Source organism: Gossypium hirsutum, chromosome A01 (genome assembly GCF_007990345.1).
Source record: "Gossypium hirsutum isolate 1008001.06 chromosome A01, Gossypium_hirsutum_v2.1, whole genome shotgun sequence".
NCBI lineage: Eukaryota > Viridiplantae > Streptophyta > Magnoliopsida > Malvales > Malvaceae > Gossypium > Gossypium hirsutum.
In genome coordinates, this window is record NC_053424.1 from 117,655,656 (window position 1) to 117,674,775 (window position 19,120).

Here is a 19,120-nt window from a genome sequence, read left to right on the forward strand (position 1 = left end):
CTTTCTTGTGAACCAAAGAATCTAATCCCAACATTGTTGGTTGTGAAATTGACGGTCGCTACCTCATGTAAATACCTTTAAAAAAATTAATTTGAATATTAAAAAGAATACCTAAAACATGCAATCACGAAGTTTAAAATAATAATTCCATAAATTGTAAATAAATTTAAAAGGAGAAATTATTTTATGGATCCTTTTCATTACATCATTTATTATCACTTTTCAATTATTTAATAACATTTTAGCAATTTTTTCCATGTTATTGACATATAATTTTGATAATTTGTTTTACTTTAAACCCCGAACTTGACCCCAAACCCTAAATCTTAAACATCAAATCTCAAACCTCAAACTTCAAACCCCAAACATTAAATCTTGAATCCTAAAACCCAAATCCCTAACCTCAAAATTCTAACTTAAACCATAAGTCTTAAACTTAAACCTCAAACCTTAAACCTAAGTTTAGGGTTCAAGGTTCATGATTAGAGGTTAGGGGTTTATGGCTCGGAGTTCGAGGCTCAGGGTAAAATAAATTATTAAAATTATGTGTTAATGACATAAAAAATTACTAAAATATCATTAAATAATTAGAAATGGACCATGAATAATTTAATTGGAGGATCCATAAAATAATTCCTCCAAAAAATACCTTAATTATCCAATACACCGTTCTTTCTTCTTGACTTATCTGCTAATTACTCTTCTATATTATTATTATTATTATTATTATTATTATTATTATTATTATTATTATTATTATCTGTCTCTTTCTTCCTATCACATTAGTTGTCACATGCTTCTCCAATTCATTAAGGAATAAAAGCTGGCCCCTAGAACCTAACCCCCCCCCAAAAAAAGAAAAAGAAATTTCATATGGATCAAACGACGCCATGAAAATACAAAAGGTAACATACTTCACCAAAGAATTTTCTTTCTTCATTAACATAGAACAAAGTTCAATTTAAAAGAATTATGAACAAATTTAGTGGAAAAAATAATTAATGTTGCACATTGAATTTAATAATGACAATCAACTAAAGAAGATGCTGAAAAAACCAGTAGTTTTCCCTTGGAAGCAAATGATAGTACTTTATTATTAGGTTCCTTGTGAAGATCATCTTCTGGGGCTGGAAGGTTAAGATCCAATTGCAGAACAGTCCTTGGTTTCTTCCGCTGTTCGCTTGTCCGGACGACGGTGTCTAACGTTGTTGTTGCCGTTGCCGGTGTCTTCGTGGTTGGAGCATTAGTTAATGTCCTATGCCTTCTCATATGACCTCCTAGAGCTTGTCCGGACGAGAACCCGGCACCACATATCGAACATTCATGAACCCTCGGTTTTTTACTTGTAATATGAAGCGAAAGTGTCGTAGCCATTTCGTTGAATTGATCATAATGACGATGATCTTCTTTGTTGTGATTGTTATTAATATCTTGATCGTTAACTACCTTGAATTTTTTGTGGCTCGCTCGATGCCCACCGAGTGCTTGGAATGAAGGGAAACACCGGTTACATGTCTTGCACTGATGAACATCCGTCTCCACCGCCGCCGCCGTGGACGGTTCCGATGGTGGTGGTGATGGTGGTTTCACTTTCCTTGTTTGACCTTGAGATAAAAGAAGTAAACAATTCGCCATATCTTGTTCTCGTTCTTCTTCTTCTTCTGTACTGCTTTCTGCTAAATCAAAAGATGTTGTAATTGTCGGAGAAACACCAACAGCTCCGCCACCACCTCCACTAGAAGTGGTGGTGGTGGTGGTTGAAGCCACCACCGAAGTGAGAGGAGGAGACGAAGGCGGTGCTCTTGGACGTTTGGTGCGTTTACCTTTGATTATCTGCAACTGATGATCATCATCTTTGCAACAAACACCATCATCATCTTGACCCTCCATCATCATCATCATCATATCCATGAAAAGGGTTTGTGAAACACTGAGGCTGGTATTGGGTTTTGGTGACAGTTATGAGTTTCCAACCATGGAAGCCATTGACCATATATATATAGGTGTATGTATATAACATTAAAATGAATAAATAACTAAAAATGGGGAGAAGATACAATGTTTTTAATATGTGAGTAAGAGAAGGGTAAGAAAGGAGTGAGATTCGGTTAGCTTTGAAGCAAACCCATTACTTTTTTGCGACGATTCCTTGCATTAGAGTGGGAGAGGATTGGATTGCAAGCCTAGAACCACATAATTTACGCCTCTCCACACTTTTATTTCACTGATATATACACGTTACATTTACAAATATAATGCAAGCAGCAAAAAAGAATTACTTTAGAGTTAGTTTGATTGGTATGAGTATTGTTGTCAACGTAGAAGAACGTGGGTTTGAATATGTTGAAGCGCATTATCTTCTTATTTATAGGTTGAGGAAAGGCTTAGTAGTTTTAGGTAATGTGTCAAAAAGAACAAATACAACCCGAACCTATAATGGATCAGAATTGAATCATAAATTTTTGACAGGTTGTTGAAAATTTATCATTATATTAATTTTTAATTTTTAAAATTTTAAAAGAGCTACAATACAATTTTACTATTTTGAGAGGAAAGGCTACTTCTTGCAATTCCTTGTCTACGCCTTTGAGTACAAGTATAAATATATTTTGAGCATATGCAAGATAAAATCAAATCAATATAAAACATAATGAACAGAAAACTGACAAGAACCAAATAAAACTCACACATGGCATACGCACCAAGTGGAACTAGAGACCCACACATAAAGGTAGTAGTTGGGCGGGTTTGAGTGAGTTTAGGTCAGGTTATTTCGGTGTTTGAGTCTTTTTAGGTTTAGGTTTTTTCGTGTTTGGGCTTTTCGAATTTGGGTTATTTTGAGCTCAATCTCAAGTTCGGGTTTATTTTACATTCAATGTATTCATATTTCATGACCTAAATAATATGTTTTAAGTATAAAAATTTAGAATTAAAATTTTGTTAACTATAAAAAAGTTAAACCCTAATTCTTTTAAAAAAACTATTTTTTCTATTAAATAACACAAGTTTAAACTCTAATATGACTTTTAATTTTTATAATTTCTCTGATATATAAATATTTCTAAGATCTAAATACCTAAATTAGTAACTAAATTATCAAATACACATTTACATTCCAAAAATTAGAAGCTAAATACAATAAGAAAGAACATCAAAATTATGTACTAATATCATAGAGTTTTTGGTGTTTGTGTAATAGTGGTAATCTCATTTTCTCAAAAAAAATTCATTATATATAAAATAAATAATTTATTTATTAAGGAAAAAATATTTGAAGAAAATTAATAATGAAAGATTTTATAAAAATATGTAATAATGTTTGATTCTTTCTATTACTAAATTTGGGTTCAAGTTAGTTTCAAGCTTTTTTATAGTTATGATCTTTTTGAGCTCAGGTTTGATTTTTTGGTCAAATCAAGTTTAAAATGGGTTCGAGATTAGGATTTTAGAGTCGGGTTCTCGAGCTCAGGCCCATTTTTCCACCTCTACCCACACAAACACAATTGCACATGATGGAACAAAAGACCTAAGGCCTCAACCTTTGCTAACAATGTCAATTGCCAATGCTTTATCGATTTTGGGATTATTTTGGATTGGATTAATCTAATTCATTAATTTGAATTTTAAATTTTTTATCTCATTTAGAATTAAGTGAATTTCAAGTGTGATTGTTTTGAGTTCAAATCCTTCGAGTTTTTTAAATTGAGTTATTACGAATTTGAATCATTTTAATTTTTGATCATTTTAGGATTAAATCATTTTGACTTCAATCCGGTCTAAGTTTAAATCATTTCATGTTTTAATCATTTCTCGTTAGAAAGGTTATTTTAATGATTTTTTACTGTTAATTTGGATTAAAATTGGGAAGGGAGGAAAACAATCAAAATATAAAATTAAACACTCATTCCCATGCTTCATATATAGTAAAAAGAATGTCAACTATAAATTAGTAGGTAAAACTCCCTACACTAAGGTTATCTTAATATTAATGTTGACTTAAAAGCATAGTTCAATGTCGATTGAGTTCTAACTTGATTAGTATGGACATTGTTGTTAATATAGGAGGACGTGGATTCAAGTGCGTTAAAGTGCATTATTCTCCTATTTATAAGTTGGGGAGAGACTATGAGTAGTTCTAAATATTATCTCAAAAAGAACAAAACCTATAATAAAATTAAAAAAAAACCTCAATGATTAATTAAACAACAAAGAGAATTATTAATTAAATAGGGGTTTTGGACTAATGATGTTGAGTTAAGCCACTTAATGAAGCAAGTTCATGTGAAGTTGACCCACCCCCAAATTGTGATTATTTGAAGACTATGAACCCTACAATCACGCCATCAATATGATCCAATAATATTTTATGAATCTCATAATCCCTTCACTCAATCATTCGCACTCAAGAGTTGGTATATGTGAACCAATTGATTTTTTTTAATTTATTGATAATTAATACAATTTTAAAATTGCATTAACTAACACATACCAATCTATATAGTCCATACTTATAGAGTATATAGTGTGAAATGGCATGTTCCAATTGTTCAAAATGGACTGGTTGACCTTAGCAATGTAAACAAAATCATGATTTTAAGAAATAAAATAAAATAAAAACTCATGCATTAGGCATTATTCATTTTTTAATACTAAACCTAATGTTAATTTGCTTTTTTATTATTATTTAAGATCCAAATACGTATAATTTTTGGTATATTAAACAATATATGAACATGAAAGAAGATATGCATAATCACATTATGTCTTACTCGAAAAATACCCTTCCATTGTGAATATAATTTATGCAAGTTATTTTGAGAAAATCCTTTTCATCTTAAGTAATAAAGAACAGATTATGGCATAGGTGAAAAAAATTTAATACATTTATAAAAAAAATTAGCATAAAAATCATGTATTATGATGTTTTGGGTTCAAATCCCGTTATATATATGTATGTATTTTTTTTTTTGACATAATGTCGAGAACTATCTACAACCCCTTTCCTACCCATAAATAAGAAGATAATGGGGCGGCTTCAACGCATTCGAACCCATATCCTCCTGTATTGACTACAATGCCTATAGCAATCGAGATAAGAGTCAACCCGCATAAAATAATACAATTATACGATTTAAACACCACATAAAAAATTAATTAATAACATACAATACAAAATGAATATCTAAATATATAAAATAAATATTAATTTATCAAAATTTATAAATATATAACACTTTAAACACTAATATTATATATAACATTATGAGCAAGTGTAATGTGAAATGAATAGATTTGGAAGTCATGGGAGAGATCCTTGGCGTAAGGAAATTAATATTTTTGGAACGAGGGAATTGAGAAGGGATTGAAAGAGGCACGTAAGGGCAAACGCCAGCATCACCAGTAGTCACTGACCTAAAGTAAAGCATCAAAATAATGCTTTTCTGGTTTTTCTGGTTAGATTATTTCGGTTTGATTAAATAAATTAAAAAAAATTTAAAAGTAAAAAAATTCAATTTAATTGTTGGTTCAATCAGTTTTTTAGTTTGGTTCAATCAGTTCGTATCGATTTACTAGTCAACTAATTTGACTTTTTTTTAGATTGATGTATCAGTCGGTTCCTCGTTCAACCAACTGATCTAGTCCGATTTCCAACAACTCTGATCAAACATTCACAATCAAATATTTTTTTAATTTGTCAATTGAGTCTTAACTAAGGGCGGAGCCAGAAAATTTTTTGAGGGATGGTAGAATAAAGTTGTATATTTTTATGATTATAAAAGTGAAATTTTACCATATTAATAGCCTACATCTTTATAATTTTTAAAGAATTAAATCAATTTTTTCTCATTCTTGGGGAGCCAAAGATTTTTTTTTAATTATAAAAGGACTAAAGGTGAAAATTTCTATTTTAGGGGACCCTTGCCAACCCCCTTGATTCCGCCCCTAGTCTTAACTCGATTTGCATGGGTATTGTTGCCAATGCAAGAGGATGAGGATTCGAGTGCGTTGAAGCACATTATCTTCCTATTTATGGATTGGAGAGGGGCTATGGGTAGTTCTAAACATTGTGTCAAAAAGAAAAAATATGATCAAAACCTATCATGAGATTATTTAAAAAAAAATTTAAATTTTATTATTTATTATTGTGGGAAATGTTTGGTGAAGTGCTTAAAAAATAATGGAATTTCTTTTTCTTTAATTTTGTGCTTTGCTTTGCTTTGATATGCTGTTTTCTTCTACTACTACTACTTCTCCACTTCCTTTAACTTGCAATATGTATTGGGTTTGAAATATATAAAAAAAAGAGAGTAGAGAATTAGGGTTAAAATAATGCAATTTGTTTAATATATATTTAAGTTTTAAGAAAAATGGATAACAAGTCTTCCTAGTTGGTGATGTATGAAATACTACATCATATTTATTGACTAGTCAATATATTTATATAGTTTTTAGTAGTATGATTACACCTCATATATGTGTAAGATTAAGAAAACATTTAAGCACCTCATCTAATATATATATATAACAAAGTTGAACATCCAACTTCATTAGTAGGATTAAGTGTTTATGGGTTAGATTTAGTTGTGGAGTCTGAAATTTATTCTGGGATGGAATTAAATCGTATATTTTTACGATAATAAAAATGTAATTTTATTATTAATAGCATGTGTCTTTATAATTTTTAAAGGGTTGAATTAAATTTTTATCATTTGGAGAGCAATGTGTAATTTTACCATTATTAATTTAAAATTTTATAAATTATAAAGGGTCTAAATTAAAATTTTATCATTTTAGGGGATCATGTCTCCACTACGCTTCGCCACTAGTTGGATCGAGCTAATATTTAGTATTAATAATATATATATAGTTATTTAAGTCCACTTTGATTTAAAATACGAGTCTTTAAATTCTACTTAAAAATTTTCATATTTATAAATAATTAATGTAAATTTACTTAAACTTAATGATATTGTTTTAATTTTTTTTATAAATATATACATGTTATTTTCATTTGATATTTATTAATTTTTTAAATATAAAAAAGTTAAATATTTTTAATTATTTTTTTATTAGTCATTGAATTATATGTAAGTTGTGGTTTTAGTCTTTTTACTTTAATTTTGTTATTTTTTAGTCATTGTAATTTTCGAAATTTGAAATTGTAGTCTTAATTAAATGGTAGCTATTAAATTCATTAAGTTTTGTTATTTCTAAAATCTAATGTAACAAACATATTATTCACAAAAAAAAGCTAGTTACGGATTTAACGGTTGTTATTTGTGTCAAAATTAAAATTTCAAAATTCGAAAAGTATAGGGACCAAGAATGATCTAATTGGATAACATGAACTCAACCTACAACTTTATGCACAATACCAAGATTTATAGCAGAACTTAACCAAACATATATAATTGCTATCATTTGAGTTATGACTAAAATTTTAAAATTTGAAGAGTACAAAAGATAAAATTGATCAATTTTAAAAAATACAGGGACTAAAACTAATCAAATTAAAATATAAGGACTAAATACACATTTTACATATAGTAGATGGGATAATAGCATAATTTGACTTTTTAAAAAAAATTAATACAACTATAATTCAAACCCATATTATTCTTGAAAAATATAAACACTCGATTAATAGATACAACTTTAAGTTCATTTTTCAATATTTATATTGTAATAAATAGGAGAATGCTTTAAAAAGAGTGTAACAGCCTATGGTATTTATAAAACCCTTAATTTATTGATGAAACAACATGATTGATCTGATATTAATTGAATGAATTATTGATGAGATGGTGGTGCAACACTAATAAGAAATCTCCTTCATTAAGGGAAGTTTCATGGAGCACTAATGGGAATTTAATTTAGGAGAGTTTTAATGCTGCAAATGATCACATACATTGAGAGAGGGGAAAATTATTTGTTATATATATATATAATTACTTCATTACAATAGATATTGTTGAGTTGGGTTGGGAGTCAACTCAATGCAGTATTTGATTTTAGTGTTTATGGGTCGGGTTGGGTCGAGTTTAAGTATGATATTAATTTATTTTATGTTTGTTTAAGTCTGGTTCGGCCCGAAATAGGAGTTTAAAATTTTGTCTAAATCCACTCATATTTGTAAAATATTAACTCAAGCCTAATTTAGACCTGTCCATATTATATTTTAAATATTTTTTAAAAATATTTATATTATATTATATTATATTATATTATATTAATATTAATATTTTTTATTTTTTATTTATTGAATTTTTTATATATTCATCTTAACATTATTTTAATGTTTACATTAGAGTAGTTTTTTATATTTAGTATAAGTTTTTTTTTAATGTGTTATAAATTATATAAAATATAAAAATGACATTGTCGAAACCATTTTTAAAATTTAAAGAAAAACGGGGAATCGACTTTTTAAAAATAAAAGGTGGAGCCGCCACCAATCTTTTTTGTTTAGGTGTGATTGGATCACCAAGAATTTTGGTCATTTTAATAAAACATTTTGGTTTACCAAAACAACGATTTTGGTCTACGAAATTTTGAGAAAACGGGTTCGGGAGTCGGTTACGTATGAGGAAGGATTAGCACCCTCATTACGCCCAAAATTGGTACCAAATTAATTAAATACTATCCTTATGTCTGAGATTTAAAAGAGTTTTTGAAATGTGATTTCTTTTGAAGCATTTGAACGGCTCGAGTTGGTTGTCAAAATTCTCTTGTTTCGGAGGAATGCAGCATCACATCCAGCACGATAGGACACGATCCTTTATACCCCCGAAAACAACGATAAATTTTGACTTCCGAAAGTTTAGACATTGAAAATTACAAAAGGATGCCCAATTATTAAGTCCAACAAAAAATCGAAACCCAGCACAGTAGGGCACGATTCCTCGAATTTCCAAACTTTGAACATTGTCTTATTTTAGAATTTAGAAAACGTGAGTGAAATTCTAAAGGGATATTCGATTGTTTTGAACAAACGGGAAATTGCAACCCAGCACGATAGGGCACGATTCCCCAAATTGCCAAACATTAAACGTTGCCTTCGTTTTAAAAATTTTTTAAAGACATGAGTGAAATTCCAAAGGAATACTCGATTATTTTGAACAAACGGGAAATTGCAACCCAGCACGATAGGGCACGATTCTCCGAATTGCCAAACATAGAACATTGCCTTCGTTTTAAAGAATTTTTAAATGAATAATTATAAAACTAGCTTAAAACGCATTAATTTGACTTGAAATAGAATAGAATAATTAGTTAAATTTTTTTTAAGGAAGAAGTTGAAAATCATAATGCGACATTTGTAGACTAAAGGAAAAATAAAACTTGAGGTAATATGCACACATAAATACAATGCCAATTGACAAACTAATAACTAAGCATAACTGATCAAAATAAATATAATCAAACTCGCAAGCATGGATGACAAACAATTAATATAACAAATAAAACAATAAATAAATGATATACAACAATTTGTGGCACCATATAAATCAATCCACAAAACATGTACAAAACAAAATAGAATTTAGAAGTTGATGTGATATAAGACATTTTCCAACATAATGATGAACACATAACTTATAATATATGAATTGAAGAATTTAAAATAATTTGTAAAAATAAACTAGAGATATACATACAAAATTGTTAAAATACGTGTTATAAAATAAATATTTTAAAATCAAATAATGTACAAGGTGTCAACATAAAAAAGTACATACAATAAAGGAGAACTTAATAATATATAAACATGAATGGGTGACCAAGATGCATGATAAAATAGAATTTTAGAAAATACACACAATAGATGTACAAAACATTTGCTTAAATAGATTAAGAAATAATTATTTGTAAGAAAAACTTGTACTTAATAATGTATTTAAGATTAAATTAATTTTATTATAAATTATATATGATAGATTAAAGAAAATACTTATATATAAAGAAAACTATATGTACAAAATGCATGGGTTTAGTAATGTATATAGATTAAACATAGGCATCAATAAATATATATACATATATAATAATAATTTAAAAGATATATTATGTAGTATTATGTAATACAATATAAGAAATTTTTAAAAAAAATATATGTATAAAATAATATAAGATTAATAATATGCATAAAATAAGATTAACTTTATTATAAAGTATATATATATATGATAGTGTATAAAAAGAAGCATTACAATAGTGATTTTACAATCATGAAAATAACTTAAAATGTAAATAATAAGTAAACAAGGATCAAAAAGATGTTGAATGTATCTAAAAAAAAAAGGTGATAATGAACCACAAAATAAATAAATAAGGGAAACTCAATTAAAATAGAATTAAAATGGAAGGGACAAATTATAAATGTAATAAACTGTTAAAAAATAAAAAAAGAACCAGCGTACAACATGTGCGAATGCGCAGGGACCAAATCTGGAAATAATCCAGACCCCAAAACGCAGCGCTGAAGCACAGACCAAAGTGCAAATAAGCGCAAGTTACAGGGATAATTTAAAAAAAAGAAAGGAATACAAATGTAAGCTGATTGAAATGCAGCGCAAAAGGAGGAGGGCTAATCTTGAAATAACCCATCACCGCAAAAACACGCGGGTCCTGAGGGTATTTGGGAACGGATCGGGTCGGGGCTTTTATCAAACGACGTCGTTTTTGAACCATTTAGATTGGTTGAAACGGCGCCGTTTTTGTTTCCTTAAAAAGGCCAAATCATGCCTTCATTCAGCCAAATCTCTTATACAACCCTAGCCTTTTCTTTCTCCCTTTTAGCCGAACCCTAAGTCCCCTTCTCAAGCATCAAACCGCCATCAAGAACGGCGCCTCGTGCTTCTGGCTTCGACTTGTCGCTCTTTGGCCTCAAAATCCCCCATTTAGCTTCGATTTCGACGAAGCAAGAGAGGATCAACAGCGGATTTGCAAGGTCAGGTCTCGTTTTCCCTTTTCTTTTGTTTTTAAATGCAAAAAATGAGAAAGAAAAAATGAAGGAAGGAAATAAAGAAAGAACGCAATAGATCCAGAGACTCAAAACAGAAATCACCTTTCTTTGCTTTTTTCTATTTGATCGTTTCGTATGCGTAGTGTGTCTATATTTCGTAACCCCTTACAAAGATTAAAAATCTTGGCTTTATAGCCGAAAAGAAAGAAAGAAAAAAAGTAGATAAAAAATTACTATATTTGTTCTTTGTTTTGCTGTGCGTTCATCCTTTTTGCAGGTACAGGTGTGCGTGGCGAGAGTACGGGGTGTGCTGGCGTACGGAGGCGCAGGCGTGGCTGCTGAAATGCTGGAGCGTACGGAGGTGGTCTGGTTGCGGCGCAAGCATTAGGCTAGGGTTTGCCTTGGCTGAGATTTGGTTTAGGCATTGGGCCTATTGGGCCATCAGGGTTTTGGGTTAGGGATTTGTAATTAGGCTAGTTATTTTTTTGGGTTTTGTTATGTAATTGGACATTTAATGGACTATTTTGGCTTTTTTGTTTCTTTATTTGGTCTTGATGTGAACCCGGGCTGACATGCTTACAGACATAATATAAAATATTATAAACTTAAAATCGGGTCGTGCTAAGCTTAAGGCCTAAATGTTCAAGCTCGGGCCCGACCCATATTTTAAATGGGCTATTTTTTCTCAAACCTTTTCAAATTTCAAGCGGGCTTTCGGACCTAGAAAAATAGCCCGATCCATGAAAGTATATTTGAGTCCTACTTAATACTCCTGTATGGGTTTGGTTTGCTTAATTTTCACTTTTCTTATTTGTCCTTTGTCTCATTTGGTCATTCACAACTTTTTTTTTGGTTAAATCATCATTTGGGGTCTAAACTTATAAATATTATCATATTGGGATTTTTTTTAGTTCAAGTTAGGCTCTGAACTTGGCAATTATTTCCGTATTGGGGCATGAACTAGACAATTATTCCCACACTGACACTTGAACTTTTTTTTTGTCCAAATTAGTCTTTGAACTTGGCAATTGTTCTCATATTTTAGCCTAAACTTGGAAATTATTCCCACATTGGGGCATAAACTTTAAGGTTTTTAAAGACTAACTTTGATAAAAAAAAGTTCAAGCATTGATGTGTGAATAATTGCCAAGTTCAGGGCCTAACTTGAATGAAAAAAATTTAAGCCTCAATGTTGGAACAATTGTTGAGTTCAAAGTTTTAACTTTGATAAAAAAGAATTCACACCCTAATGTGAGAAAAATTGTCAAGTTCAGATCCAAAAACACTTCTAAAAACACTCTTTCTAACACATAGTGTTCAAATGAATCATTGTATGATGGAAGTAGTTGTTTTTAAGAAAAATCCATGTCAATGTTTTAACTGAAATAGTTAACGGTGCTACCTATTTAGACTAACTAAGCATTATAATCAATCACACTAGATCACTTCGAATTAATGTGCTATATGACAAATAAAAAAAACTATAATTAATGTGAATTTTGAAAAAAAAAGCTATCTTTGTCAGTAAAAATATCATGAAGGTCATATATTAAGAGTTAAATTACATTTTATCATTTCTACTAAAAAAATAGACAAATTAATCCTTCTACGTTAGATCAAAGAGCAAACCGGACATTCTAGTAGAAAGTCCATTCGTTTTTACTATTAAGTGTAAGGTGACTAATGGAGCAACTAGACATTGACGCTTGGCATTTCACATGTACCTCGTGTTAACAAAGAGAGGCTAGTTTAAGCAAAAAGGATGAAAATTTTAATATGGATGGACTAATTCAAGCAACTAGAAAGTAATACATAATCACGTAACAATAGATATAAATATAATTTTTAACAGAATGACCAATTTACTCTTTAATTCTTGAACGGCAGATTCTAAAAAACATCTAATCATAAAACATCATCTCTTGAAGTTTAAATTGCATGGTGATTGGCTAACAATCACTTACAAAGCCGAGTTGTTTGACTAAATTATTATGTAGATGTGTTTTTCAATCTCAGCCGCAAATTATTATGTATTATTTAAAATAGAGTGCCTATTTTTCTTTTGTTTGATTGCATAATATCACATGGAATTTACAAGAATCGACTTATTGTAATATTTTCATTTTTCTTTAGTGATAAGTAATTGGGTATTAAAATTATGATTTAAAATTGACATTTCTTGGACGGTTGTTATTAAATATCAAGATTAGACACTCTCTAGAACTTATAATATACAATTTGGTTAAGTAAGTTTGGAGGTTGTCACTTTTTAAGTGTCTACTTAATCGAGTCACACTTATTCATATGCCATTAATTAAGGGGTTGAATGAATAGTGCGGTACGTCTTTTTAGTTTTATTAGTGAAATTTTTTTAAAAAAATTTATCATTAATATATCAAATAATTATTTTTAAATATTATATATAAAATTATAATAATAACTACTAAAAAAAGAAAGTAACATGGTATCTGTATTTTTTTTAATATAAAATTTATATTTGACAAAAATTATATATTTTGGTACTTAAAGGTACTAGCATTAAGTTTTTAATTTAGGTTTTAAAGTTAATTTGAAGATTCATAGTTAGCTAATAATATTACCAATTATCTATGATCAAATAAAAAAAAGCTAAAAATTGAATTTAATCACATCTATCGTACTGTATTTGACAAATTAAGTGTAAAATTAAATAAATTCATAATTAAAACTAAATTTATTCTTTTAAATAAAATCATGAAAAATTTATTCTTTTAAATAAAATCAGTAATTAACTTTCATAAAAATTACTTCTAAAATCCATATTAAATACTAAAAAGATACCAAAATATATAGTTTTTTGTCAAATACATATATCGGAGACTTCAAATAATACAAGTATCACATTAAAAAAATAACAAATACCGAATGATGTATTAAACGTTTATTTCTCCATTGAAAATAAAATAAAAGATAAGTTTGTACTGAAATTAAACTGTTTTTATGTTTAAAATATTTTAAACATTATTATCATGAATATAAAAAAAAAATTAATTTTTTAAAAAGAATTTGCTAGAAGAAGTATAGATGCAATCATAAATAATATATATTTAAATAATTATAATTAGAATCAAATTAGTAGAAAATACGTAGGAATTAAAAGCCACATTATATTTACATATGATGGTTATATCGAAAATTTTAAAATCTCGATTTCAATCAAGTCTTCATTGAATATAAAATTTGAATTTTAATAACTCAAGTTTGTTATAATATTAAACACAATTTTTTTGGTCGATTGAACCTTAGTTTAGTAGGTATTAAAAAAATACAGTTTGTTTGGTCACATAAGCCTATCATCCAGCCAAATAGAATCCTATCCAAACTAGAAAAATTAAAGCTAATTTTGGGTTTATATACTATTCGATATCTGAATTTGACATCAATGTCTAATTTGATACCTGAGTTTGGTTTCAATATTTATTTTAGTACTTAAGTTTTTCCAATTTGATACTTTAATTTTTTTCTCCCAATTAAGTATCTGAGTTTGGTTTTAATGTTCAATATTTATTTTAGTACTTACCTTTTTTTATCAGAGTACACGTGTCAAATATTCATTAGATCACATGATGCAATTTAATATAAATACTAAATTTAACGTTGAAACTAAACTCAAATACCAAATTAAAAAATAAAATAAAATAAAATAAAATAAAACTCAAAACTAATAATTTTCAAACAAACAATTAATTTCAATTCCATCCCTTTCCATTTATGTTCATTTATTGCCTAAAAGATAAAAAAAAGCTTCAACATTTTATGAAGAGAATGGTTTGCAGCCGTTAAGATCACACAATCACTGGGTCCTCATTCCACGTGTTACAATCATGCCCTTCTAAGTTTCAAAATTCTAATTTTTTAAAATGCTAAAAAAGGAATAATTTCGAGTGTATCCATGTTTGACACGTGGCAGGTAATCATTCACCTGAAACTCTCCCTCCTCGCTGTGATATGTGGATGACCGTTACCTCAGGTAAAACGTATTTCCCGAAAATTCCAAAAAATAATTATTTCACAGCCTGTCACTCACCAATACCTTCCAAATAAAAATATTCCAATTTTAGTATTTAATTTAATTTGGGTTTAATTATCACTTAAATGTAATTATGTAATATTTTATTTTTATATTTAAATTAATTAAAATAGCTTAAAAATAATATATAAAAAATATCTATATTATTATTTAAACTATTTATTGAATTAGTGTTATGAGCGAGTTAGATATTAATAATATTACAAAAATTGTTTCACCTGCATTGTTTGTATATATATTGATAATATCGTTGATTAAGTTAGTGTCACAAGTTAACTTGATATTAACTCAAGAAAAATAACAATACATTTAGGAGGTCGAAATTAAATTGAACTTTTTGTGAGATTAAAATATAATTTTTTTAATATGATGTATTCATTTATTTAAAAATTTTCATTCATAATTAGAAATAATTTTTATTATTTAAAATATTATATTCTAAATACACACGTGGATTTTATAAAATATTTTTTAAAAATTGATTTACCGAACATCTAGCACCTTCAATAGCCACAGTTATTTTAACCGGTAACGGGCTATTCCCGGTGACCAAGGACCACTCCTTCCAAATATAAGTAAGGCCTTAAGCTGAGAAGTGGAAAACAAGAAATACTCTTGTATCATCACTCTCCCACCCCGACCGCTTGATTTTGATCAGACGGTAATCATGCCGATCAGAAACATAGCCGTTGGCCGGCCTGAAGAAGCTACTCATCCAGATGCTCTTAAAGCAGCTTTAGCTGAGTTCATATCAACGTTAATCTTCGTTTTTGCTGGATCTGGTTCAGGCATGGCTTTTAATAAGCTGACCGACGGCGGTGCAACAACTCCGGCTGGTCTCGTTGCCGCCTCTCTAGCTCACGGATTTGCGCTTTTCGTCGCTGTCTCAGTCGGTGCTAACATCTCCGGTGGCCATGTGAATCCCGCCGTTACATTCGGTGCTTTCGTTGGCGGGAACATTACTCTTTTACGTGGTATCCTTTATTGGATTGCTCAACTCCTTGGCTCAACCGTCGCTTGCCTGTTACTTAAGTTCGCCACTAGTGGCCTGGTAAAATTTATCATAGCTGCCTTTCCCTCCAAATCCTACGCAATTTCGTTACTATTTAATTTAGTTTAGGGTTAATTACATCATATGCTCTCAAACTATGGGTTAAATTCTAATTTAGTCCTTAAATTTCAGAATACACAAACTAAAGTATTGTTTCGATCAGGACTTCTCGTTAGATCTGACATTTTCAGAAATATTTATTAGTTCAATCTTCGCTCGTGAAAATAAAATATATGTTAGTTTATCTCTTCGACGAGCATCTCTAGAATGATCATTGTTATCGATAGTAAATACACTAATTTCAAAAAAATAAAATAAATTTGAGATGATATTTTGACAACTAAATCAACAAAAAGACTTAATCAGATTTCAAATTAAAATATGATTTCAATCAGTTTCTTTTACTGATTCAGTCATTATCTTTCGCAAAATACCAGTACGTATTTATTAATTCATTTGCGTTTTGTTATGGTGCTTCGCAGGGAGTACCAGCTTTCGGACTATCATCCGGCGTGGGAGCATTAAACGCGTTCGTTTTCGAGATCGTGATGACTTTCGGACTGGTGTACACCGTTTACGCCACAGCCGTCGATCCTAAACGAGGCAACTTGGGAGTGATCGCACCGTTGGCGATCGGTTTAATCGTGGGAGCCAATATTTTAGCTGGTGGGGCATTCGACGGAGCCTCAATGAACCCAGCCGTTTCATTTGGACCAGCCTTGGTTAGCTGGTCCTGGGAAAACCACTGGGTGTATTGGGCTGGACCACTTATTGGTGGTGGGCTCGCTGGTCTCGTCTATGAGTTCATCTTCATTAACCAGACCCATGAACAACTCCCCAATTATTAGTCAATAAAATTTCCGGTGTATTTAATTTTTGTTCAGCTTTCTTTTGTGCTTAATTTGTGGCCGTTGATCTTGTTTACTTTTTTTATTATAATCTTCTATCAATGATCATCGTGCATGGCTGATGGTATTTTCAATTTGGAAAAAAACTGGTATTTGAGTGATAATATTTATTTATGAAAAAAAAAAACCTTGGCCGTAAATGTTTTAATTTGTGTTGGTCGTTTCTTTTTTTTTTTAAAGATATATATTTTTCATTTTAATTTAATTACATTTATAAAATCATAAAAATCATAAAAATATTAACTTTGTTAACCAATGAATGATATTTTTAAACTGTAATTAACTCTATTTCAATTTAACTTTATCTAATCCTTTAAATTAATCCTTAATTAAATCCTTTTATGATGAATGCTCTTGAAGGCTGTAGAAGCTACATAATATCACACATACCTTATATGATGACCAAGTACACCATATTACCTTTTATTTTATTTTATTATAATTTAAGATAAGCTACAAAATAGTAAGTATATTTTAAATTATGTTTTGATCATTAAATTTTAATTTATTATGTTTTAATTATTAATGTTATTAATTTATAACATTTTAATCATCGTGATATGATATTTGTGGTGTAATAAAAGTTTGATGTGATACAAACTGTATCGTTAAATGCTGACATATCATCATGTAATCACCATATAATAAAAACATGTTTTTTTAGATGAACTTTTTGCTGATTTTTTTCTTTAATTCTCTATTTTTATATTTTTTTTCCTTATTCTCATCGGTGTTCTCTTATCTCTCGAACTCTCCCTCTCTCAAAGCTACATTCATGATCATTGGTCGCTCGCTTCGGTGCTGTCATCGACGTTGCCTCTAGTGAAGATACACTAAATGCTCCCTTGACCGCTTCTCCACAAATCCCGATCCAGTTTTCTTCAAAACATACTAAAATCGTTAGATATAAAACTGAACTTTTGGACTATCCAAGCCTAAATCTCCATCATCTGTTGTTAGATTGACTCGAATTTTTTATATGTGCTCTTCACCGATGCCTTCTTCACTATCGGGATCAGCAAGCAAGTTGTCAAAGTACCTCAAACCCCTTGACCTGAATCTGACCCCTTTTTTTGCTTCGTTGTTCTCTTCCATTTTTTTGACACCTTTTTCTTTGTTGCAAGTTTGATCTTTGACTCAATGTGGTGTTTTTGTGTTTATTAATTGTTGTTTGTTTCGAGGGGTTTTGGTTGATTTAAATATAGATGATGTTGTTGGGGGTTTGCTGTGAGTGGTGCTAATAATCTCTTGAACTAGTGATAAGAATAATTTTTGTAAATATAGAGTTTGGGTTCAATACTAAGTAAACTCATTTCACACATCCAATTAAAAGGAGATTAGGAGTAGTGGTGAAGGTGACATTGTTGGAGAGGTTGCTCGTATTGAATAGTGGGGAATTTTGTTGCAAATTCAAGTTGGACTTCGTGACTGTCCCTGTGACGAAGCTGTCATTGTTTTGTTTCCATCTTGTTTGGTTTGATAGATTACGAGGGACTTATTGAATTCATTTTTTTATAGCTCCAAGATAAAAATTAAGATTTATTTTTAAATTTATATTTAATCACTTTGAATCATATCCATTAAAAATGTAGATGAAGCTTGAGTGAGGAAGTGTGTTTCGAGAGGGTGAGTTGGAAGAGACAAGAGAACCATAAAAAGAATGGAAAGAACAGGGAAAAAAAAAGAAGGCAAAATAAGAAAAAGGAAATGAAATAAAAAGGGGAAAAAGTTCGTTTTTTTTAAAATTGTATTTAAACTATGTGGTGATACGTGAATGACATGTTAATATTTAATGATATAATTTATGTCACGTTAGATTTCCGTTACTCCACTAACGTCAGATAACGATACTGTAATAAAATATTACAAATCAATAATATTAATGATTAAAACATAATAAATTAAAATTTAATAATTAAAATATAATTTAAATAATACATAGCGATTATTTTTATAATTTCCCCTATAACTTTAATCATTGCTTAGCAAAATCAATACAATTGTGGATTGATGTTAAGTGTGTCCCACATAATGGTGAGCATTGAGGACATAGAGATTCTTTGGGTCTCAATAATGAGAGGACAAATGCAACAAGGCACGTGAAAGCTTCAGAAAAATCTGGACCA

At 29.6% G+C, this 19,120-nt stretch overlaps 2 protein-coding genes across 2 annotated transcripts; one reads left to right on the plus strand and one right to left on the minus strand.

The window, feature by feature from the left end:
- Positions 1-914: 914 nt before the first annotated feature.
- LOC107902626 (zinc finger protein ZAT5) lies at positions 915-2,148 on the minus strand. The gene has a single exon (XM_016828774.2). It carries the CDS (start codon positions 1,909-1,911, stop codon positions 1,018-1,020), a length of 894 nt encoding a protein of 297 aa, XP_016684263.2. The 5' UTR covers positions 1,912-2,148; the 3' UTR covers positions 915-1,017.
- A 13,506-nt stretch (positions 2,149-15,654) lies between these two features.
- Positions 15,655-17,120, plus strand: LOC107905326 (aquaporin TIP1-1-like). The gene is given in 2 exon segments (NM_001326950.1): positions 15,655-16,086; positions 16,569-17,120. Coding segments are annotated over 2 exon segments (750 nt in total). The 5' UTR covers positions 15,655-15,702; the 3' UTR covers positions 16,935-17,120.
- Positions 17,121-19,120: the final 2,000 nt, after the last annotated feature.